The sequence below is a fragment of the Tetranychus urticae genome, chromosome 3 (assembly GCF_039701765.1).
Source record: "Tetranychus urticae isolate SD_2017Ah chromosome 3, NJAU_TeUrti_SD_1.0, whole genome shotgun sequence".
In the NCBI taxonomy this organism is placed as follows: Eukaryota; Metazoa; Arthropoda; class Arachnida; order Trombidiformes; family Tetranychidae; genus Tetranychus; species Tetranychus urticae.
The window spans coordinates 4,393,516-4,416,483 of NC_142960.1; the positions used below are offsets into that span (position 1 = coordinate 4,393,516).

Sequence of the window (22,968 nt, forward strand, 5' to 3'; positions counted from 1 at the left end):
TCATTTTGTGTGTGTTTTGTGTGTGAACAAATCAGATTACAATGAAAAAATGCCAAAAATAGTCAATAATAAACAAATTAACCTCTCGATTAACTTTATTATTTATTCATATTTAAATCAACAATTTTAATGTCTAACCGTTAAACAGGAGGAAACACGCAAATAAATGTCAACATCAATGTTATTTAAATGTAAATGATTGAGTTGATTAGGTTAGCTTTTAAATGTGTTATTGTCATGAATAACAAAAAATATTGTCCTGTTGTTGGTGAAGCAATATTTAAATGATTACAATTTTAATTCCAGGAATTAGGAAGTTGCACTTTATCCTTGTTTCCATCTAATGATGTTACATTAAGCAAAATATGTATAACTACAATTGGACATCAACCGAGGGTAAATGATGAAAAATAATGATTGAACAATAATCGTTAGCCAAGGTAGCATCATTTGTTGATGATCAACAGTCCAAAGATGAGTCCAACAATTATCATTAGCCGATTGTCCTGGAATCATTATCTAATCATGTTAACAATGGTCATCATGTTTCAAATCGTGTCCATTGATCGTGTCTTTGCCATCCATTTAGTGGAGGAAACAAAGGGATGAAATGGATAAATCGAAAAATCCAACCAAATGAGCTTCAATAATTAAAACCTTAATTACTGGTCCTATTTAAGGTTAAAAGTTTCCAATTTTACTTCTGAGAAAAAAATGCGAGAAAAAAAATGATTTCACATTAAAATCAGTTCATTAATAAACGACTTGAAGGTTTAAAAAAATGGTCATCTTTTGAATCATTTATGTTTAGGGCTCAATTGCATTAACTTAAATGACCATTGACCTATTAGGTGACAACCTATTTAGCACCTAAAATCATTAATACAAGTAATAATAGAAGTTCATTTTTTTGGATTGGAAAATCCAAATGTAAATGTTGACAAAAGAATCAAAATATTTAATAATCGCCATTATTTACCCAATAAGAGTATAATATGTTTACTTTCAGCGATCCGTCAAGTTGATTGTAATGTATCAGGTCAGTTGAGAAAAAAACATTGAATTTTGGGTTTTCAGGTTTGGTTTCAGGTCCAATTGTTGTCCATAATTTGCTTATCAAATCCTCCCACTTTTCATTCAACTAGATTTGAGGGGTTTAATTGATTATCATCGAGCCCACCAATTTAGACCACCAAGTTTCTGCTTTTCAAACAATATTTACAGCCATTTTCATGTTGATTGCGATTTGTATAAAATATACATTAAGGCCTCTTAAGTTATGTTCCGTTGTTAATTTTGTAGGCCTACTATTGATGATGAGCCTGAGTATAATGAAGATGATGAATGATTGATGGTTGATCTTCACAGGTTTAATTATGTAGACAATCAGATTAATCTTTAAGGTCTCCTCACTCTGGGTTCAACTGGTTGGGGTTGACTTGATGATGATGAAGGTTTTCCCAATCCCTTTTAATGGTCAATCCAATGTTAGTCAATCTTAATCATCTACGAATAAATCATCAATAAAGGTAAATAAAAATGTTGTTGAAAACATTTAATTCAACTTGAAATTACATTCTCCAGTCCAATCTGATTGTATTGTTAAGATGTAACTTGTAACAATCAACATTTACATCTGATTTCACGTATCCTTTCCTTGTGCTAAAGAGGTGAGTGAAGAAAAGAGAAGAAAAAGCTTTCCATCTTCATTACAATAAATTATTATTATTATCATTAGTAGTCAATCCCAATAGGTAAAAGTAAATAGCCAATGAATTTGTTACCTGTTAAATGTAATCATAACTACAACAGCAACAGTAACAACCAAAAATGCTAATAATATAAATCAAGTGAGCCTCTTCAAGTTTAATCAAATTGTTTCACAGAACAGAACAGGATGATGATGTTGATGAGGGAAAGATGGTAATCATGATGATTAGGATGAGGATGAAAGTAGCATGAGCTGGCGAATCAACAAGCGTGTTAATTCATTTGACGGACTCACAATCTTCAACTTGACAGGATAAAATTCACTGGAGTTTTAAGCAAGACCAATAACCTGGAAAAATTTTACTCCAAAAAATAAGGTGATTCCATATTTTGCCTTGTGATATCTTCAGTGTAACTTGGACCCAAAATCACCTAAATTACTTGTTGACTTGCGATCAATTTTTGCTATTATTTTCCTGCTTTAATCCAATTTTGTTGCCTCTCAAATACCAGTTAAACTCAAGTTTACGTTGATTATTTTGGATAGGTTTAACCAGAAGCGTTGATGATTGTGCATAATCTGTACGTGAAAGAAAAGGTTTCAATTAAAGTGGCAAATCAAGTTAATTTGAAGATTTCATGGGCTGTTAACAATTTCGTGAGACTAAATTGAAAACAAAATTTGATTATTATACTCACCAAGTTAACAGAAATTAACTTCGGCTAACTTGTTATTACAAGAAAAGATAAATTAATAACCGTAAAAGTGAAAAATTTTCAATCTCTTTGTTTACCTTTTTTTTGACTCCTTTTGCTGTTGAGTTTTGCTGTTATTTATGTTCACACTCATCATCTTTACGAACAATCATTTTTAATCCATTAAAGGCATTATTAGATTGATTGTCAATTGATTGTTCTTCATCTCTTTTGTTGAATTTTTGGGTAAAATAATGAACTTTTAAAAACACTTGCGGTTGAGGCAAAATTTTCACAAATATTGAAAACGGCTACAAAAAAAGTAGCTATTTTCAGTAAAGTTAAGTAATCGTAATTCAAGATCTTATGTTGAATCAAATATTTCAAATTCCTGAGTTTCAATTCACCCTTTCGTTGATAATTCATCAATCAGCAAAGCTTATGTTGTGAATTAGTAAATAAATTAATGAAAATTGTGTGTAGATGTTGAAAAACAAATGAAATATTAAAAGGTAAAGACGAGAGCGACTGGATAAGTCCTTTCCAAGCATATTTTATTATACACAATTGAACCAAAGATCTCCATAAAAATTGACGATCACGAACAGAGAATCGCTAGTAAGTTGCTAACCATTAATCAGGTGTAAAGGAAAAATTAAACACAATTAAAGACAATACAAACAATCAAAATTTTGCACAGTTTAATAACTCGGTATTTCGAAACTGAGACTTGATAGATTCAGAGCTGCCATCTGCTTGTTTTGCAATCAACTATCATCTGATTTGATCAAAATGGAAACAATCAATTCTTAAGATTCAACAGTTTCTGTTCCAGTTTCATTCCTGATTTGAAATTGAAGATTAAAAGTAAACTCAAATATCTCATGAAACAGTTCACAAAATTGTCTCTTCGATTAAGAAATGAGCAAGTAAGAAGCGCAATAGGAAATAGCGTTGATCGCCAGTTTTTGATCAAAATTTGATAGGAAATCAGTGTCCAGATATCAGGTGTGAATCATTGGATAATTTCAGATACTCATTCATTGGATACTCAACTGAATTTGATAATTAATATTGAATTTTATTTAAATTTTGAATTTAGTTTACTACATGTGCCATCTATACTTTGAAAGCTTTACTATTACTGCATTGTGAGTATTTTGATTCTGTTGAGTGCATAATATTATGAGTAAGATAGGCTTACTTTGTGGCGCTTATGATGTTGACTTTACTCTCACCTGTAATACCAAAACGAGTTTTTATACGTAACAATCATCAGTTGGTTGTGATAGAGTCATTTTTTTTATTATTTTGTCATGTTTATTATTTAGTTCGCTTATTAATGTGTTTCAAATGTAAAGTCCAACCAATCTATTGTTTTTAGAAAACAGTTTAACACCTTATCTTTTCGGCGAAATTTTTGAGCTGAACCAGTTTTTTTCATGTATAAACTAATGGGTATTTTGTGGTCCAAATTAAGGGTGAGTTTTGTTTATGTTCCTTTTTACTAAATATTATCACCTTTTGTACCTTTAATTCACGATTTTAACGTGCATTATTTTCATCTACAGGGCAAAGAAACTTCACAAGAAAGGTTAGAGAGGATCACAGAAGAGATACGATCTTTGGAAGATCATAAATTTTCAGCAATCAAGCAGCAAAAGAATATTATTTTTCTCCTTTTTGTCATCTCTGGTCTCATATATATTTTTGCTTTAGGTGTCTTCTATTTCTATTACTTACCCAGCAGCCCGGATTGGGTTAAAAGATGTTTATATTCACTTCCTCTGGTGGTGTTTCCTCTCCTGTGAGTATTCATATCCTACTACTAACCCATTCGTTGCCTATTACGACTTCTCATTTGTGTATTTCTTTTTTCAGAGTTTATTTATTGAAACAATTTCTTCAATGGTATTATTTACAAGTAATAGACAAGAAAGAAGACAAACTCAAAGATCTACGTCGAGAGAAGAAAAGAATTCTTGACAAAGTAATGGAAACAGAAACTTATAAAGTGGCTAAAGAGCTTCTGGAAAAGTATGAGCCTTCAGTGTTGAAAGAATCTCGGCCAAACTCATGTCCATCATCTCCAGCTAATTCAGGATACTCAAATGTTCAGCAGCAACAACAGCAAAGAGTCCGATATCGTGGATCAATGCCTCCTCCAATGTTACTCAATTCTAGTTTTATTAGAACGCCTGAAAGACCCAGATTAATGGCTGATAATAGTATGAATGCTTCACAAACTAGTATACAGCCTATTTCTCCCCAGTTCGGTCGAGTTTCCATGATTCGCCCTGCGCTTACACAATACCCAGCTTTACCAGCACCCAGATTGTCACGTCCAATATTAGATCAAAATCGTTCTATTGTTGATAAACTAGTTGATTATGTTGTTGGTGATGGTCCGAGCAATAGATATGCTCTCATTTGTAATAATTGTAGTGGTCATAACGGAATGGCCTTGAAAGAGGAATTTGAATTCATTTCGTTTCGCTGCTGTTACTGTATGTCCTTCAATCCTTCGAGGAAACAGCGACCTTTTGCTCCAAACATAAGTCAAAGTGATACGAGCAGAGATAAGAATCTCGCACCTTTAATCGATGAGCCTGAAAGTGATAATGATAGTCGGCCGGATGAAAATAAACAAACTGCAAAGATTGCCGAAATTAAAGAGCAAGATGAGGTGTCAGATGCTGAAATTTCTACCGAATCCACTCCAGCGATATCAATATCTCACTTTGAGAATGATGGAGATAAGCCAAGTGGAGTTGGCAAGACTGATGAGGAAAACTTCCGAGAAAAGGAAGAAAAGTCACAAGATGAAGTGTCGAGGGTGGCTCAGACTACATCGTTACCAGATAGCTCAGAAAGTCAAAATAATTCTGAGTTACCATCAAACAGTCCAACTGATGCTCTTAATGATATTGATTTCATTGATGATGAAAATGAAGATGGTGAAAAGAGAGTTTTACTTTGAATTTTTATTCGTTTGTTTTTTTGATTACCCATGTAAAGGTTGAACAGATCGAACCACCTAAGCTAAGTTTTCCTTGTTGAAAAAAGTTCTAGGTGAGCCTTAATCAACAATTATTTGCATCTCTTCCTTATATTTTGTTCACACAAAACATAAAAAACTGTCAACCTCCGTGGCTTCCCTATTTTAGTCATATTAAATAAATTTATATGTAATAAATGACGTGATTAAATCGCAAACTATTCAAACTATTCATTTTCCTTTAAGAGTAAATAATAAAGAAACTCCATAACATATTACATAATGTATTAAATTTCTAGTTTTGATATAAGTATTGCATATAAAGTATAGACTCGATATCGGTACACAAAATATCATGTCACCGCTAGTTTCACAAATGTCGTACATACTGTACAACCCATTGTTGTTGTATTTTTTGTTTTTGTTGTCTGTTTGAAAAGCCGGTTCTCATGTCGATTATCCAAATAAGGAACATTGCGTTGATCAATTATCACCAAAAATATCATTATAATAAAAATAACATAAATTATTTACAATGAATAATTAGATCGAAGCTGTTTCAATTAATATTCTTAAAAGTATTTTCCAAGACTTTACAGCAATCTCGCAATTGGTAACCTAGATCTTGAAGACCAGGTAAATCAGCAGAGAAGCTTATTTTGGTTCCATCTTTGCTAATCAAATCTACAAGATAATTTATTTCATTTATTTGGTTTCGAGACTTCGATTTGATGATAACATCTTGCCTCCACCTAGCGTCTACCAAGTCTTTAGGACCATTAGATGGTAAAGATCGACCATCATCAATCTTCATCTTCAGCAAGCGATTCTTCAAGTCTCGCTCTATCTTTTTATATTGGTCAACAATTGGCAGGACAAAGTCTTGAGCGACTGAAGCTTCACTAAGAGCCATTTCAATCAACGAGATTTCTTCAGAGATAGTTTTGTTGTTTTTGGCAGCTTCAAGAAATAAGCAGGCGACCGATAATCCAACCATTTTTAGTTCACATTTATCCATTATCTTTTCATATGAATTTATAGAACGACCATGAACCAATGATTGTCCAACTAATTCAGCTAATTGGATCAGCTGAAATTTAGAAAGTCTTGAATCATCTTTGAGAAGAGATAAGCCGGTCATAACATCTTGACAAAGTTCCATTATGCGTAATCTTGACCTCTACCAACTAAAATTCACCAAAGTTACAACACTTTACATAAATATAAGTCAATTTGATAACAAAAGAAAAAAAAATTACAAATAATTAACGGTTTGTTATTTGGGTAAGCCAACACACCCAATCAGCTGGTGACAAGTTGCCATTAGAAACTCGTTTTACTTTTTCTCGTACACTGTATGCTTCAATTTTCAACAGTTGAATTTTATTATAGTTCTAATATTACATCTATCTATCAAATTGTGTCTGGATATTTTAATCTTTACCTGACGATTTATTTGGTTAAGATCATCTAATCAACAAATGGATACAGTTGGATACCTGAAAGAACTGTGTTTGGTAAGTGTTGTTGACTTTCTTTTTTTTGATATGCGGTAACTTGTGCCGATTATTCAATAATAGGGAAAATTAAATTTACCTATTAATAATTTTTCACCACTCTTTTCCTTTGTTTTGTTTTCTTTTTTAGACCTCTGAACAGAATTGGAGGCTAATAGATTCAGTCTATTCCTCTGATCAAGAAAAATGTCTAAAAGCAATTATGTAAGTATTCATAATTTCACATCACAATGGGTTTTCAGTTATTTAAAAGCGCCATTTTCTTCTCTATCTATTGCTGTCTCTTTGTTTAGGTTCATGAAAAATAATGTGATTGGTAGTAACAAACAGAAGGAGAACGTTATCGAAAGAGGAATTGTACCTCGCTTGTTACAATTAATTTTAGATGAGACTGTGAAGGAACCTCTTTGCTATGAATGCATTGCCATCATTTGCAGTCTGTCAAAAGGCACACCTGAACATTTGCGTGTCATTATCAATGTCGGTACAGTTCCAGTTTTAATTACTAAAATAACTGACCCACACAGTTCTTCAAAACTGGTTGAAATCAGTCTGAGGGCTTTACGATCAATTTACACTTCATCTTTTGCACCTATCGATCTGATTTATGATTCCAAAGCATTTGAGGTCCCATTCGTCACATTTCTTCTGGAGTTAGCTTCTTCAACTCACATCTGGGCCATTCAAGAATGTATTGCGAATATTCTGGCCAATTCTTGTCAGACTACTGAGCACCAAACTGCTTTATGTGGGTACGGGGCGATTCAAATGGTTGCAAATCTCATGCTTTCACCGGCTTATAAAGTAAAAATACCGGCTCTTGAATTATTGGCAGCCATTTGTCATCAAAATGAAGATGCTTCCGAAGTCGCAGTCACAACCGTTGCAAATGGCAAGGATATCCCTCAAATACTCACTGAGCTTATGAACCAAGAAAATACACCAACTATGCAGTTTAATGCGGCTAAATGCATGACTTATATGCACCGAGCTGGTGCTATAGTGGGTAATATAAATTCAGAAGATCACGAAATCGTTTATAAAACTCTCCCAACATTAGTAAGAATGTGTGAAAAAGACAAGGAGCCATGTATTCGAGCCGCTTCAGCACATATTCTGGCCTATCTTACGGAAGTTGATACTGAGCTACAAAGGACTGCAGCCATTTGTAATCACATTATTCCAACCTTAGCAGATTTTTTCAAATATCAATCACCTTGTCAAGTAACCGTTAATAAATCAACTATTCAAAGCAATGCTGCCTCGCTGCAGGACGATGCTTCATCTATGAGTGACAGCGAAACAAACCTTAAAGAAGAAGAAATTAAACTAACCATTGGTCAAGAAATGAAAGAAGCAGCTCTAAAAGCTTTTGCTTCCCTTGCAGCTAATGAAGAAGATACAAGAAAGAAAATTATTGAAACTGATATGTTGATGGAACACATAATAAATGGTTTATCTGATCCAAACGTTAAAATTCGACTGGCTGCCTTGCGATGTCTTCACAGTCTTTCTAGATCTGTTCAACAATTGAGAACTACCTTTCAAGATCATCATGTATGGATACCTTTGAAAAGTCTTTTAAACAACGCTACTGATGATGTTCTTATAGTCGTTTCTAGTACTTTGTGTAATCTTCTCCTTGAGTTTTCTCCTAGTAAAGAGGTAAGATGAAGTAAAACGATTGAGTCTTTAATTAAGATAGCTATGAGGGCATTTATGCTAAATCTCAAAAAATTCAGGATTATTTAAAAATAGTGCTTGTTCATTTATATTGGTATTTCTCTTCTATTTTTCTGTTGACAGCATTTTTTGGATCGTAATGCTGTAGAAAGACTTTGTTCACTGACTCAGAGGGAAGAGAAAGCTTTACGTTTGAATGGAGTTTGGGCATTAATGAACATGGCATTTCAAGCAGATCAAAATATTAAAAATCAAATTCTTTCTTGTCTTGGAACTAATCAAATTTTTAAACTTTTATCTGACTCTGACTCAACCATTGTTATGAAGACTCTTGGCTTGATTCGCAATTTATTATCTACGAAATATGTTAGTCTTAATCGAAACTATCTTCTAATTCAATAACCACAACTTTATATTTTATATTTTTCTTTGTTTTTACAGCATATAGATCAAATTATGTCAACTCACGGAAAACAATTGATGCAAGCAGTGAATATGGCGCTTGACGATGAAAACGTTGTTGAAATCAAGGAACAAGCTCTATGTATTTTAGCAAACATCGCCAGTGGCAACACATCAAAGGAGTTCATCATGTCAAATGAAGAAGTTCTCAAAAAGCTTCTCAATTTTATGATTAACAGTAACGTCAAATTACAGATTGCTGCCGTTTTTTGTATATCCAACTTGCTGTGGAAAGAAGAAGATGGAGCCGCTAAGCGTCAAGCAAAATTGAAAGAAATGGGAGTGAAAAGTGCGTTAAAGCAACTGTTGCACACTCAAGATACTGCATTGTTCGATAAAGCGAAAACTGCCCTCGATCAATTTTCAAATTTCCCGTGAAATTTAAGCTGATCAACATATTCTTCAACACATTCTCCGTCTATTTAAAAAAAGCAAGGAGAAATCAACTCTATCTATTCATCAAAAACCATTCTTCCAAAATTTATACAAGGATATAAAAATAAGTCATCATGCTTGAAATTTACTGAGTTTATAGTTATAAAAATCTACTCTACATTTATCATTTTTCACTTTTGTGAATCTGTTTCTCTGTTAACCCAAACTTTGCAGACAATTCCATTACTTCGGAAAGCTTAATTCACTGTGTTCGCCTTTTACACGCTTTTTCGATGATTATCATTAACTCTTTAATCTACAACTCTCCACCTTTCTTGACCCTTGATTAACATCCTAAGTCTATGTATCAATACCAATATATCAACTTTTCCCTCATGCCAAGTGGAACACAGTTAAAGGTGGTAAATATCCGAGTGATTTTATTATTAATAAAAAACATTGCAGACTCATCCAATATCTTTAAATTGAATAAGATATGAACAAAAACAGTTTGTTGCTCTATGATGATCATTTTCGGGTTAAATCTTTATTTCCATTCCGTTTTGAACTTTTAGATTTAAGATCACCATACACCCAGTCTGTAAAGTCAGTTATTTCAAGAGGCGGCAGATATTTAATGAAATTTTTCAGATTATTTCCGGAATTTGTCAATATCACTCTCTCACGTGGATCATTATCTGCAAAGAACATGGTATTGCCTTCCTCATCATGCTCATCTAAAATAAAAATTTATATGTTAATTGTTATTCTCCTCATTGACTTGTAAAAAAACTTTTAAGGGGAGCATATGCCAACAATTTGACTTTTTAGTAGAGCATTGTTTAGAAACAGACATTTTCAAATCTTTTGTTCTCAAATCCAATGGATTATAAAGAATCAACACTTTTTCATTTGGTAAAAAACCCATTCAAAAGCAAAAGGCTGTATTGTATGTACTTCCCAAAATAACCGCATTTTCTGGTTGTCCATCAGAGGTTACTTCAGCAGAGTGAGTTACGAAAAAATCTGCTTCCATAATTGTACAAAACCCGAGCGAAATTTCAACTTTGACCTCGTTTTCACTTAAAGTGGCGATCGGGGACATTTTTCTTAGCAAAAATGGACTCAGTTGCCATGTCCTAACAAACCCGCAAAGTTCCTAATCTCAACTCAAAAGTAAAAAATTTTTGGCATATACTTCTTTTAAATTGACTTACTTGATAAATATTCAATATTTTGCAGTCTTTCAGCAATTAGACTTCTCCATCTTTTATTGACTAATTATAAATGAAAAAAATTATTGAGATTTTTAAGTTATAACAAGACTAGTCAAGTTATTTCAATTGCATGAGATAATGCCTCTCGTTTATCAATTTCCTATCGCAATATTAATCGCAAAACTCGAGTTATCTCAAGCAATGACATTTTAAACTAAACTTGATTTATCAAAAAAGATTGAAAGCATAAAATTCCGGACATTTTTTATGACCAAAACTCAAAAACAGTTGTTAATACAGATTTCAGGTTTGAACTATGGACTTTTGAGGATTGAACACCTTCATATTCGGATTTTGAATCATAAAAGGCGTAAAATGAAAAAATGACCGGTTTAATGATGCTCGGTAAAGGTTTTTCATTATAAACTTTACTTACCTTCGGAACAATTATGAAGCGTCTCAAAGTTTTTGATGCGATAGAAAATATATAATAAGATTTCATCGGGTAACTTTTCGATACTCATTTTAGCAACTTGAAAAGACAAGATCAAAACCAAAAGCAGCAAGATAAACTTGAAATTATAAAAGACCAAAAGTCCAGTGATGACCAGTTTATTATGAACCGATAGGAACCGACCTGACTTTAAATAACAAGAAATATCAGATGCTTGACCCGGAGGCGTTCCGATATACGCGATAAAAATCGATATTTAGGTCTCGATATATTTCGATATGCCGTACGATAAATCGATAAATATTCAAAAAAATCGGTGCGATTCTTGGCAAATTTTGTCATTTAAGCATGATAATCTATTAATTTCAAATTGATGCGATTGAGCTCGACCTATTGAAGATTCAAACGGCATAATAACCCAAAAATTGATAGATTCTTAATGATTTTGGTATCCACTGAATCATTTGAGTCAACAGATGCAATGAAAATCAAAAACATTGAAAGATCGCTCTATGATTGAGCCTTAAAAGAATAATGTTGCTAAATTTTTATGCCATCTATTTAATGTTAATGGTGAATGTCATAAAGCCTCGTTCATGAATTTAAAAAGAGTTTGCATGATAAAATCGACTCAAATAGAAAAATAAACTGTGGCAATACAATGTATCCTTAAACCGAATCTAGAGAAAACAAAAGAAAATTTTTTTTATCAATGTCGCATTCAGAGCCCTGTAGATCAGCCCCGACAGTTGGGAACAGTCTGGGGCAGTGAGCACATATAGACCAAAACCTCCTCTATGTAATAAGACCCTTTCCCGAACTTGACCTTTTGCGGCTTTCTGCGGCTAGCGCGTTTTATAAATGCCAAATTTTACAAATACTTACACAAAGAAAAAAAATTTGATGTCTTTTTAGGACTTTCCATGAAAATCACTTGTCCCTTCAATGTTATTGTTAATTTTAATCAACGAATAATATTTTTACTAATTTTTTCTTTTCCATTTTATCCAACCGAGCTTCCCTTTGAAAAATTATAGCCATAATCAAGTTAGATTGTATTTATTCAACAATTAGATTTTCGTTTCAATCAAAGTAATTCATTGATACGCTTTGTACCATTACAACCGAAAAATAGGAATAGTTTATAAATATAATATATAAGTAAAAAGAAACATTTTCATAGCGAAATTCAACAGCCATTAGATTGTTAAAAATGTTTTTAAAATCGATTTTGATATGATTTGTAAATTGATTATAAAACATCACAGGATTACATTTGGTTCAGGAACGGATGCATTGATTGATTTGTTAGGAAGTACTTTAACACTATTCAGATAAAGTTCGTCTTTCACGATCACATCCTCACCAAGGACACATGTGTTTTCCATTCGCACCTGAAAAAACCAGAAAGATAGAAACAATTAGATTTAGATTATAAGTTTGATTGGTTTTTGACAACTTACCCAGCGTCCTATGCAGCATTTCCACCCAATTAAGCAATTATCCAACCAGGAATGTGATTTAACTGAACTGTCTCGCAGAATTGTGCATCTTTTGATACACACTCCTTCCTCGATGACGACGTTAGGTCCAATTGACACATTAGGACCAATCCGACAATTTGGTCCGATTTTGGCAGTAGGATCAATTAGTACGTTTCCGTATATTCCAGGTCCCTGATGTAAAGATAAAGGTTGCGTATCACGTAAAAATTCAAGATAAAGGCTCATTCCCATAAGAAAATCTTTTGGCTGACCAACATCCATCCAAAAGCCTTTTAATTCGAATGCATAGAGTTGACCATCCTTGGCCATTTCAGGAAAAACTTCTTTCTCGATAGAGGTTGGTTTCAACTAAAAAATATAACAATCAGTGAGATTGAAATCACAAAATGCGGTCTCTCTGAACAAACCTGAATTCTGTTTAAAATAGATGTATTGAATATATAAAGCCCAGAATTGATTCGGTTTGATATATATTCTTGAGGTTTCTCGATAAACTCTTTGATTTGTCCCCTGTTGTCATATACGACAACACCATACTTCGATGGCTCATTGACTTTATTGACCTGTATTGAGGGTAAAAAACAAAGCAAATAAAATATAAAAAATGAATGATAAAATATATGATAAAATGATATTGCTGATTAGATAATGAATCTTTATAAAACTAACCGCAATAGTCCCTTCTTTTCCGTGCATTTTGTGAAATAAAATCATCTCTTGAAATGGAAAATCACAAATAATATCACTGTTAAGCACAAAAAAAGGTTCATTGTCTTCTAATAATAGATGCCGTGCAAGTGCCAAAGGTCCAGCCGTTCCTAAAGGTTCTTCCTCGAAAGAGATGCTTATACGAATCTTGAGCTGCACCAAAAAAAGGAATAGATTAGAAAAATAATCACAAGTATAGAAAATCATGTCACTTACTCGTTCTTCTTCAGCTTTTAGAGCCTTTTCCAGCATCTCCGCTCGATAACTAACCGCAAGAATAATGTGATTAACATTTGCCTGAATAAGAAAATTTTTGAAATAGTCAAAATCAATTTGAAAAGTTAGTCGGAAAAATTTTCAACAACTGTCATTGACACTTACCTCAACAAGAGCTTCAATCTGATGCAGAATCATCGGCTTGTTGCAAAACTCGATCAACGGTTTTGGTTTGGACAATGTTAATGGACGGAGACGAGTCCCATAACCGCCGACAAGGATAAGCGCTTTCATGATTGATTAAATAATAAAATGATAAAAATTGAAAAGTACACGTAAAATAAATCCTCTGATGGTTTGCTGTCATGGCTACATCTTAGGTGGGAAAATACAAAAATAAATAGACCATTAACATAAGTCTGTTGTCAAAATTAAATTTGTAGCTCAAGATAACTTCTTGAATATGACACATTCTAACTTAGATACTAACTCAATGTTTTTATTCATGTTCAAATCTTCAGTATTATTCATCATGTTTTTTTTCCAAAATCTGAAACAGGTATCTTTCAATAAAATAATGAAGATCCATTTTTTGTTCATTTTCATGATGTAACAAAACTTTGAAAACAGTAACTACCAATTTAAAGTTAAAACAATCACACGAGCTTGTCTGTAACCACCAAAATGCTTAAATAAACGCAGAACTTTAGACAAAATAACTAAATAATGATAATTTTTCAATTAAAGTCCACAATTTCAGCTCATGAACCTTAAAGTTTTGGTCAACAAAATAAGTTTATTGAAGTTTACAGTAGATGGAAGCACATGTTCTTTCGCTTGATGCCGTCACAGTTACCTGTTAATTATCGATTTATTAACAATTGCTAAGCAAATCAATTAAAAAATAAGCAGAAAACTAGAAATAATTGTTTTCAAATCAAGTCCATCATGTTTAATCAGAAATCTTCGTTTTTTAATGGTTTACTCAATCTTCTATCTGATGCAAATCGTAACTCAAATTGAACGAAACAAATTCAGCAGATCAAACGAGAGTTGGTCAATTTATTTCATCCATTGGATTGATTCAATAATCTTGAACTTAATTTTAACAGTCAATACTAACGTTTTTACGATCCACTTGGATTTACTTTTTCTATCGAGTATATTCCATTGGGATATCGATATCTTGAATCTAGTAATAAGGTGAAAGATGATTAGCTTATGCAACTGTTGAAATCCCCTTCAAGTAAATGGTTCAACTTTTTACCTTAATTTTACCTCTCAATTTGTAAAATTTGCTGCGTTTAATCATTTTTTTACCTATTCTATTGTTTGTCGAGGAAATTTTAAACAAAAGTTTGATTGTTATTTCTATAGGTGTTGTTGGTGTTACGGTTCACTCGATAATGTTACCGTATACATCCTAAAGTCGATTGACCTTGCTTTAAAACTAATAGTTAACCAAGTGAAACGTTGAACGTGGCTTGTGTGTTTGTCAACAGTGTCATATTATATAACAGCAAGTTGATTGACAGAGCATCTTGAATCAGTCTTGTGTAACTTTATCTGGCAAGGAAAAATAACAAGCCACATAGACTTGGAGTTACATGATTTAAGGTTACACATTGGCTAGAGAAAGTCAACATCTTGCCGCTATAAAGCAGCTGAATTTTTGGATGGAACCAAGGAAAAGCTCTAGCCATAGATTAGTGTATTGGTTTTTGGTACAAGTCAACAATATGATCAAATCTAGTAATCATAGATATGTATACCAGTATAACTATTATCCTGATTATTTAATTATAGTTTGAAGAAAAGAAAAGAAAAAGGTTTGTATCTCTATTTTTTACCCAAAATTAGCTTCCTTTACAATCATTTAGCTCTCCATACATTTTTGTGGCTATTATATTAATATGATTATTTTATTTATACTCACTACAGCCATATTGTACAGCACCAAACAACTCAGCAGGAATAGATGAAGACATGAATATGATGTCTTTCCAGTGTCAACGCTCTAGGAGGCCCTTTTTGCTAATCATCATCATTACATTATTTGCCAGTGTTACTGGTACATAAACAGGGGAAGAGAGATAGAAAGGAATAGAAGTAAAGCAAAACATGGTAAGTTACTCAATGAAGATTACTGAAAATTTCTGATGAGATTGCCATAATTATCATGGAACCAGGCATTGCTGTATTCCTACTTTGACTCTTTTCCAGCTCAACTTGGTGTGCTCATTTCATCTCAATGTCTATCCCTGTATAATTGGGCGTTTTCATCAGACCAAATAGCTATTTTTTCGCCTCTAATCTATCTCTATATGTGGCTTATGCAATCAATTATCCTTTTTTATTCTCTTTCTCATTCTCTCTCTCTCTCTCTCTTACAAGGTGGGTCCATCATTTTACCAGGCAACTGTCATCATCATCATCATCATCAGAGCTCTATCATACTAATCAACTTCCATACACACAACTATTTCTCTCCTCCTTCTCCATTCCATTTATCTCTATGTCACTTTTTCTGCTTCTATTTTGACTTTCCTTCTTTTTATCTCTTATTCCTCATATCAAAGCAATTATTAGTTGATTCCCTGTGATCTGCAATTATTATAGTTGCCATTATTATGACACTACTTTTACTACTACCACTATGATCATTATTACTGTTATAATTATTGTTATTATCGTTGTATTTAGGCTTATGTTTAGATGAGTTTATGCTTTGGTTGTAAAAATAGCGTCTTAAGAAGGGGGAAAGAAGGAAAAAATGTTGAAAAGAAGCAGCTAATGTGTATTAATGTTGCAAAAAAACAGGACTGAGCCAGAAACAAAAATACAGGTATCCGTTTTGTTTGCTGATATAGGGATGAATGGTTGAAATAGAAAGGAGTAAACATCAACTGGAACTTGCCATCATTCAGATTAGGTGTGACTCCATCAGTCTAATAAGTTCTGGTTCCATTCCAAATACAAGTGAGCATTTCTGTTTCTTGTTTTTTATAGATAAAATTCAAATATTCATCATGTTTTGTTTGTTTCTTTTCTTTTAGTAATCCTGGTCTTTCCTTTTTTTTCTGCCCTCCTGGTTTTGACCTTTGCCAAAAAAGAAACTACTTTGTTCATCTTTTGTACACCATCAGCCATCATCACCACCAACACCACCAATACTGCAACCTACCACCACCAATCGTTTAATTGTAGGTATGATTGCTGTTAGATTGCTCTTTGATTGATCGATGGATAATCATTGGATCTACAAAATTTTTCATTCTCTTTCTTTTCTTTCTCTCTTCGCTTTACCTTAACTAAACATTTCTCTCTTTTCCTAAACTTGACTTCTGCAAATTTTATGTGCGTGTGTAAATTTTGCCCTTTTGCTCTTCAATCACCCTGCAATCGCTTATTCTGATCATTTCCAATTTACACAATACAACAGAAGAAAAAGAAAGAAGCAAAAAAAATGGGAAAAAAATATTAAACCTGTAAAATGTAATTCATTAACTTATGCAATTTAATGGAATCATTTTGACACTAAATTGGTTCCTTTAAATATCATCTTTTTTTCCAAATGCAAACTGAAAGGAAACAAGCTTATTCATTGTACCTTTACATCATCAACTTGTTAATGTTGATGATTAAAGGTAATTACAATTTTCTATTCTACGTTAATTGTAATGCTCATTGTGGTTTCAGTTAAACTTGAATCGAAAACAGATTCTAGATGAAATCAGGTTATAAATTTTAAATTGCAAGTTTTATCATTAATCGGATGAAATTAGAGTGAATATAAAAAACTAATATAAGGTAAAGAAGATGGTTAAAGGTGCAAAAAATGGTTAAATATAATGATAATGACGATTCTCATTGATATCATTTCTTTTACAGGAAAACCGATAAATGGAATAGCGAGACATTTGAATGACCTGACAAGTGATAGTGACCTTGACCTAAGAAATGAATGGCCTTGCAAGGATAAATGACAGAGCACTGAATGGCAAAAAAAGAAGAAGAATGAAGGAAGAAAAGGCAAAAAAGAGCTGAAGAGCTTTGATGATGAATACAAAGAGATGAAAATATTGCACAAAAGATGGTTAAAGAAAAGATGAAAAAGGAGAAAAGGAAAACGGAAGAATGAAGAGTGAAAAAAGAGACAATTGAAAAAGGATGATGCTCATGATGATGGTGGAGATGAAGATGAGGAAAAAAAAGAAAGTAGGAAAAGTAAGTGAAGATATATTAAGATATTATCACCTTTTATTTTAATAATGATAATATTTTAATTGAATGCACTGCATTTGAATACATTGGTAGAGAGACACGCAAAAAATGAGCAAAATTGTGTTCATCTTTTTGCCATTTGTTAATTTAAATATGATGATAATATTAATAATAATGGTAAACTAATTGATATTTATTATTATTTTATTAATAATGAGCGACTTGAAAGATGTTCATGAAGAGAAAAGGAGAAAATTCCAACATTTCTTTTTTTTGAATTGAAAATTTTGCTCCATCTTGTAATTAAGTTATAACTCTTTATTTAATTAAGTTGAATGATTAAAACAAATTAATTGATGATTCTTTGTTTACTTCTGTTTTTTTCCAGATTATTCAGTGATGCTGCTGATGATGAACCATGGCCATTGTTTAACCCTGTTGATGGTGATGAAGGGAGAAGAGTGATTCAATGGTTTACTAATTAACAATCAAAATGTGAAAAGATGTTCAAATGAAATGAATGGATTTGGTAAAGACATTAATGATAATGACCATTATTTTGATTCCATATTTATCCGTCACAATCAAATTTAATTGTACAGAATCAACCGTGAGAAAGGAAATGATATACACAGGAAACATAGAGAGTCCTAGAGATTGAAAGGATCAAGCAAAAAAGCAAAAAAAAGTAGGAGAGGAACAAGCTTCCTCTTCCTCTCCATCTTCATCTTGATCTCTCCTCAGACGACGATGGTGATGCTGATAATGATGATGATGATAAAAGTGGCACGGGTGGATCAAAAGCTGGCCTAATCCTGTCATCCGTAAACCACAAAAATCAAGTACGTATTCACATTATTGACTCTCTATTGCGATATTTTACTCAACGCATTTCTCTTTCTCTCTCTTACAGTCATTATTTTTTACTCTTCCAGCTTTAATGGATCAATGTTTTCACTCGAATTGGGATAAGATGAAAAAACAAGAGTGATTTAACCCGTGTCTACTCTTGATACGATAGAGACGGAAATTCCGTTTTCCGTCATTCCCATCCGATGAGCCGATTTTGCTTTATTGACCTGAGCATCAGTGGCTTCCTTTTTCACCATCTTCATCTCATCATCTTCTACCCTTCATTTGTCCCTCTTTAAAAGTCATGGAACAATTTTGCCTCAACTTGGACCAATCAATAATCACGAATGTTGAAATGCATCTCAAGGTTTTTACCTCAACGCGTGGCAGACACAAGCAAATTTGAGCTAAATAATCAATGGATGGATTGTCTGTTGTACGTAAGCAAAATGTACATTGCACACTTTATAACTCACTAATACAATCTATTTTTTTTTGTATGTCCTTTAGTTTGATGCTCCAGTTGTTTAATACATTGAAATGATAACCTCAACTGAATTGAAATGCATCAACAATTTACATCTCATTCCTGTCTTTTCAATAACAATCGTACAAACAACTAAATGTTGACATGAAAAACAAAACCAGCAGCAAGGAGAAAAAAAGGTTCCATGAAAAGAGGAAAATCTGAATTTAATTCCATGTTGCCAAGTTGATTAACCTTTTCTGACCAATTTGATTGTCTAATGAATTCAACCATAAGTTGAACTAGTCATTAACAGAAAATAGGTCCATCATCATCATCCACATCATCTTTACTATTATCTTTTTTCCCCTCTAAACCCTAATAATGCAAGCAAAATCATATTATCATCTTTACTCATCTTTTTAACATCATTTGGATCATCTGCAAATCCTGAGATTACAAATTTATACGATAAACGATTCAACGATAAATGGATTCACATACTTTAACAGCAATTAATTTCAAATCAATCAACTTCACTTTTGACAAAAGGTAAAGTATTATCAGGTTAAAAAAACACAAACCTGAAAAATTATTTCCAAAATGAATGCTTATTCTAATGATATGTCAAATTATAATAGGAAATAGTTACCAAGTATCATTATTATCATACTAATACTAATATTTATTGTTATCATTATTTGATTGCAGCATACATTTGAGCTTAAATTTCATTTGGAAAACAACAATTGGATTGAACAACAAACGAAGAGCGGAGAGTTTGAAATGAAATGAAATATTATCATCTGGTCGATCAATTAAACAGTGGAAAAACGTTTAAATCTAAAGCTACAACAATCTATTTTCAACCTGTTGGTGATGATAAATTTTCAAATCCTCGGTGAATCCTGTAAACAAGTAGAGAGAGAGAGAAAAAAAAATGAAACCAACTTGAACTCAATCTTTTGGATAAAATTTTTACTGCTCTCAATCCAGGGAAAAGAAAGATTGTAAAAGAGAGAATTACTTTGAACTTCATGGAATTTGCGCACAACATGGTGTTCCAAAGCCTCAGCCCACTTGTAACGCTATTGGCTTCAAGAATCCTCTGGTATAAAAAACACAGAAACAGAATCAGAGGGAGCAAAAAGAGAGGAAAGAAAGAGAAGATAAATGTTCCCTAGAAGACGCCTTTTATTCCCTTTCTCAGTTTCTCCCTTCAAATGATCCAATAGAATTGATCTATTCTTTCAACTCTCTCTTTCTCACTATTCCGTCTTCTCTCTCCCACATCTTCTTCATCATCGTTCTCATCTTCATCTTCACCATGTTCATTATAGCTTAGTTTTTATTTACTATTTCATCCTAAATAAGGAGTAAATATTGTTACCCATTTGATTGACAATTTTACTCTCAGCATGTTTCATTCATTTAAGAAAACCATTACCAATCAACATTTTCTTCCAATCAATTTGCTCTCTTCATCCAAATCTTGCCCTTCAAGCCTTTCATCCTTCATCATGTCAACCAAATTACCTAAACTCCTTCTTCTTCTTGATGTAACTTTTTTTTCTTAAAACAGTTTCCAATCTTTTCTTACTTCTCTTCCATTCATTATCCTTTCCATCCTTTCACCAAGTTTTCATTGTCTTTTCCTCTTCTCGTCACTCATTCCATGATTATCATCACCATACTCATCAACTTGCTAATAAATCTTTCAAGTTATTAATATTCTAATGCACATCAATCAGAGTAAAAACCGTTTACCATGTTAACAGGTCAAAAAAGGTAACTCACAAAGGTGATGATGATGGAAAGAGAGAGAGAGAAGAAGAAGAAAAAAAGTTTGTCAACATTTATCATGTTGATCATTTTTTTTGATCAAAGGCAAAACATTCACACCAATTGATCAATTTTTACATATAAAGTTTACCTGTCAAAAGGTGAACAAAGCAACATCCTCACAACCTTTATCAAGACTCTTGTATCATGAGTTTCATCATCATTCTCATTATTATCATTATTATTCAGTTCAACTTAAGAAACATGGAAACATTGTTAAACCTTAAACAAGGCTGAATGAAAGTGCAATGAAACACAAATCTAAAAAAAGAGAGAAGCAATTTTGATAAATCACTTTTAACCATTTCCTATTTGTATTTTATAACAAATAATTATCAATTTAGTTGACAAAATTGAATCAATTGAATAGCAATTGACTCTCGTTTGAAACAATCAATAAACTATCGAGAAAATAAAAGAGGCTCTTTAACATCTAATTGAGTCTAAAGATATCATCATATGGTAATAATAATTACAATGATAATAATAAATGATGATGATAATAACAATACAAGAATGAAAAAAAGCGACAATTTTTTTCTCTCTCTCCTCATTCTTAACTTTTCCCTGTAACACAAAAAGACTGAGCCATTGTGATTCATTGATATTATAATAACCTAATGAAGAAACAAATTGTTCATTATCATTGATAAATATCATTCTCAATGAATAAGGTTTATTAAGTTTAATGTTAATCATTTCCACCATCAATTAGCAAATTAAAAGCATATTAAGACTATTTTTTACTAAATTTATTTTTTCTCCTTTTTTTACAGCAAACCTTCAAAACTGTCAAGATTGAGGATGAAAAGGATTGCCTTTGAAGCAACACAAAAAAGCGATATTCTGGTGCTGATGATTCTAATGATTCTGATGATCCTGAAGATGATGATCTTAACATGATGAGTGGAAAAGACACTGAAGAAAATTGAACATTTTCTCAACTCAACTCATGAAACTGATTGTCTCTTAAATTTGTATCTCTTTTTTTTCGCCTCAATTTTTTTCTCATCCTTTTTTCATCTTCACCATCTCTTCATCATTCCATCTTCATTTTCCCATTTCAACTTTACTCTTTTACTGGGATCAATGTTAATCTATAGTAACCTTTATAGGTTTTATTTTAGGAAAAATGTTCAAGAAAATGAAGAGAGAAAAAAATGTACACAGAAAACAGAAAAGACCAGATAAGATGATGAAGATGAAAATGATGAGAAAAGGCGAAAGGAAAAGGAAAAAGATATTTTTCTTCTCTTCAGATGTGTGTTTATATTTATTATTAACATTATTATAATTGAGAATGAAAGTTAAATTAATAGTTGAAATTGAATATCATTGAAACCAATTATAAATTACAATTGAACTTTAGGTATTTTGTGATTGTAATAAATGATAATATTAATAATGGCAAATAATGACTTGAATGGTAAATACATAAGTTTATGTAATCATATTTTTACCATTTGTTTTGGGCCAACATCTAGAGTAACAAATGTAATTGTGATTGATCAATATATTAACCCATAATAAGGTGTTAATCACTGATCAATCTTAAATCAAGAAAAGATTCAAATCTTAACCAGAAACTCAACAATTGTTGCCAGAAGAAGAAGAAGAAGAAGAAGAAAATGTTTTCAACATTTCTTTTCATTGATCAACTTATTAAATTGAATACATTATTGAGGTTCACCAGTAACACTTGATTCAGCTGTGACCATAAATATTATTGACTCGAGATTAGATGATAATGATGATTAAATTGGCAACAAACTGTAAGTTAATTTACATATAATATAGTCTCATTCAATATGTTACCTTATGAAGAGCGAGAGACCACAAAACTCTTGATAATAATAATGGTTTATAATAACAGTGAAGAGACGCTTTTTTTATGCTTGAAAAGAGTCCAAAGCAAGTGACAAGTTGGACGTTATTGAATACATGAAATACAGAGAGTTAAAGGTTTACCAATTTGATTGACGTTAACAGTTAGATGTGATTTGAGTGTTTATTAGTTAAATGTTTGTATTGTAATGGTTTTAC

The 22,968-nt window shown here is 32.2% G+C and overlaps 5 protein-coding genes and 2 long non-coding RNA genes across 17 annotated transcripts; 3 read left to right on the plus strand and 4 right to left on the minus strand.

Annotated features, from left to right (window-relative positions):
- Nucleotides 1–62: 62 nt before the first annotated feature.
- LOC107371889 (uncharacterized) lies at nt 63–3,126 on the minus strand. Of its 4 annotated transcripts, none has more exons than XR_016199939.1 (5): nt 2,505–3,120; nt 2,410–2,437; nt 1,785–2,290; nt 980–1,662; nt 63–703 (listed from the first exon to the last, which is right to left on the minus strand). It is a non-coding gene; the product is annotated as an uncharacterized LOC107371889 (long non-coding RNA). The 4 variants fall into 4 exon arrangements; XR_016199938.1 differs by having other exon boundaries at nt 980–1,704; XR_003083969.2 differs by lacking the exon at nt 2,410–2,437 and having other exon boundaries at nt 2,505–3,126.
- A 552-nt stretch (nt 3,127–3,678) lies between these two features.
- Lnpk (zinc-ribbon metal-binding protein lunapark) lies at nt 3,679–5,622 on the plus strand. The gene is made up of 3 exons (XM_015939591.3): nt 3,679–3,887; nt 3,978–4,213; nt 4,288–5,622. The coding sequence occupies exons 1-3, from the start codon at nt 3,849–3,851 to the stop codon at nt 5,384–5,386; spliced, it is 1,374 nt and encodes a 457-aa protein (XP_015795077.1). The 5' UTR covers nt 3,679–3,848; the 3' UTR covers nt 5,387–5,622.
- A 341-nt stretch (nt 5,623–5,963) lies between these two features.
- On the minus strand, nt 5,964–6,566 carry LOC149093209 (COMM domain-containing protein 3-like). The gene has a single exon (XM_089268889.1). The coding sequence runs from the start codon at nt 6,564–6,566 to the stop codon at nt 5,964–5,966; it is 603 nt and encodes a 200-aa protein (XP_089125015.1).
- Nucleotides 6,567–6,759: 193 nt separating this feature from the next.
- Nucleotides 6,760–9,911, plus strand: LOC107371493 (armadillo repeat-containing protein 8). Its single transcript, XM_015939590.3, has 5 exons — nt 6,760–6,921; nt 7,052–7,125; nt 7,215–8,586; nt 8,728–8,970; nt 9,046–9,911. Exons 1-5 carry the CDS (start codon nt 6,886–6,888, stop codon nt 9,442–9,444), a joined length of 2,124 nt encoding a protein of 707 aa, XP_015795076.1. The 5' UTR covers nt 6,760–6,885; the 3' UTR covers nt 9,445–9,911.
- On the minus strand, nt 9,855–11,310 carry LOC107371495 (uncharacterized). The gene is made up of 3 exons (XM_015939593.3): nt 11,095–11,310; nt 10,659–10,718; nt 9,855–10,178 (listed from the first exon to the last, which is right to left on the minus strand). Exons 1-3 carry the CDS (start codon nt 11,180–11,182, stop codon nt 9,970–9,972), a joined length of 357 nt encoding a protein of 118 aa, XP_015795079.2. The 5' UTR covers nt 11,183–11,310; the 3' UTR covers nt 9,855–9,969.
- Nucleotides 11,311–12,155: 845 nt separating this feature from the next.
- On the minus strand, nt 12,156–13,848 carry Gmppb (GDP-mannose pyrophosphorylase B). Its single transcript, XM_015939782.3, has 6 exons — nt 13,707–13,848; nt 13,542–13,622; nt 13,287–13,478; nt 13,025–13,180; nt 12,576–12,965; nt 12,156–12,506 (listed from the first exon to the last, which is right to left on the minus strand). The coding sequence occupies exons 1-6, from the start codon at nt 13,833–13,835 to the stop codon at nt 12,375–12,377; spliced, it is 1,080 nt and encodes a 359-aa protein (XP_015795268.1). The 5' UTR covers nt 13,836–13,848; the 3' UTR covers nt 12,156–12,374.
- An 897-nt stretch (nt 13,849–14,745) lies between these two features.
- On the plus strand, nt 14,746–22,337 carry LOC107371638 (uncharacterized). Of its 8 annotated transcripts, none has more exons than XR_001570837.3 (11): nt 14,751–15,370; nt 15,483–15,665; nt 15,936–16,520; nt 16,598–16,748; nt 17,433–17,768; nt 18,154–18,294; nt 18,368–18,607; nt 18,679–19,053; nt 19,128–19,635; nt 19,795–20,194; nt 21,702–22,337. It is a non-coding gene; the product is annotated as an uncharacterized LOC107371638 (long non-coding RNA). The 8 variants fall into 8 exon arrangements; XR_016200317.1 differs by having other exon boundaries at nt 14,772–15,370; nt 18,679–19,057; XR_016200318.1 differs by having other exon boundaries at nt 14,772–15,370; nt 16,245–16,520.
- Nucleotides 22,338–22,968: the final 631 nt, after the last annotated feature.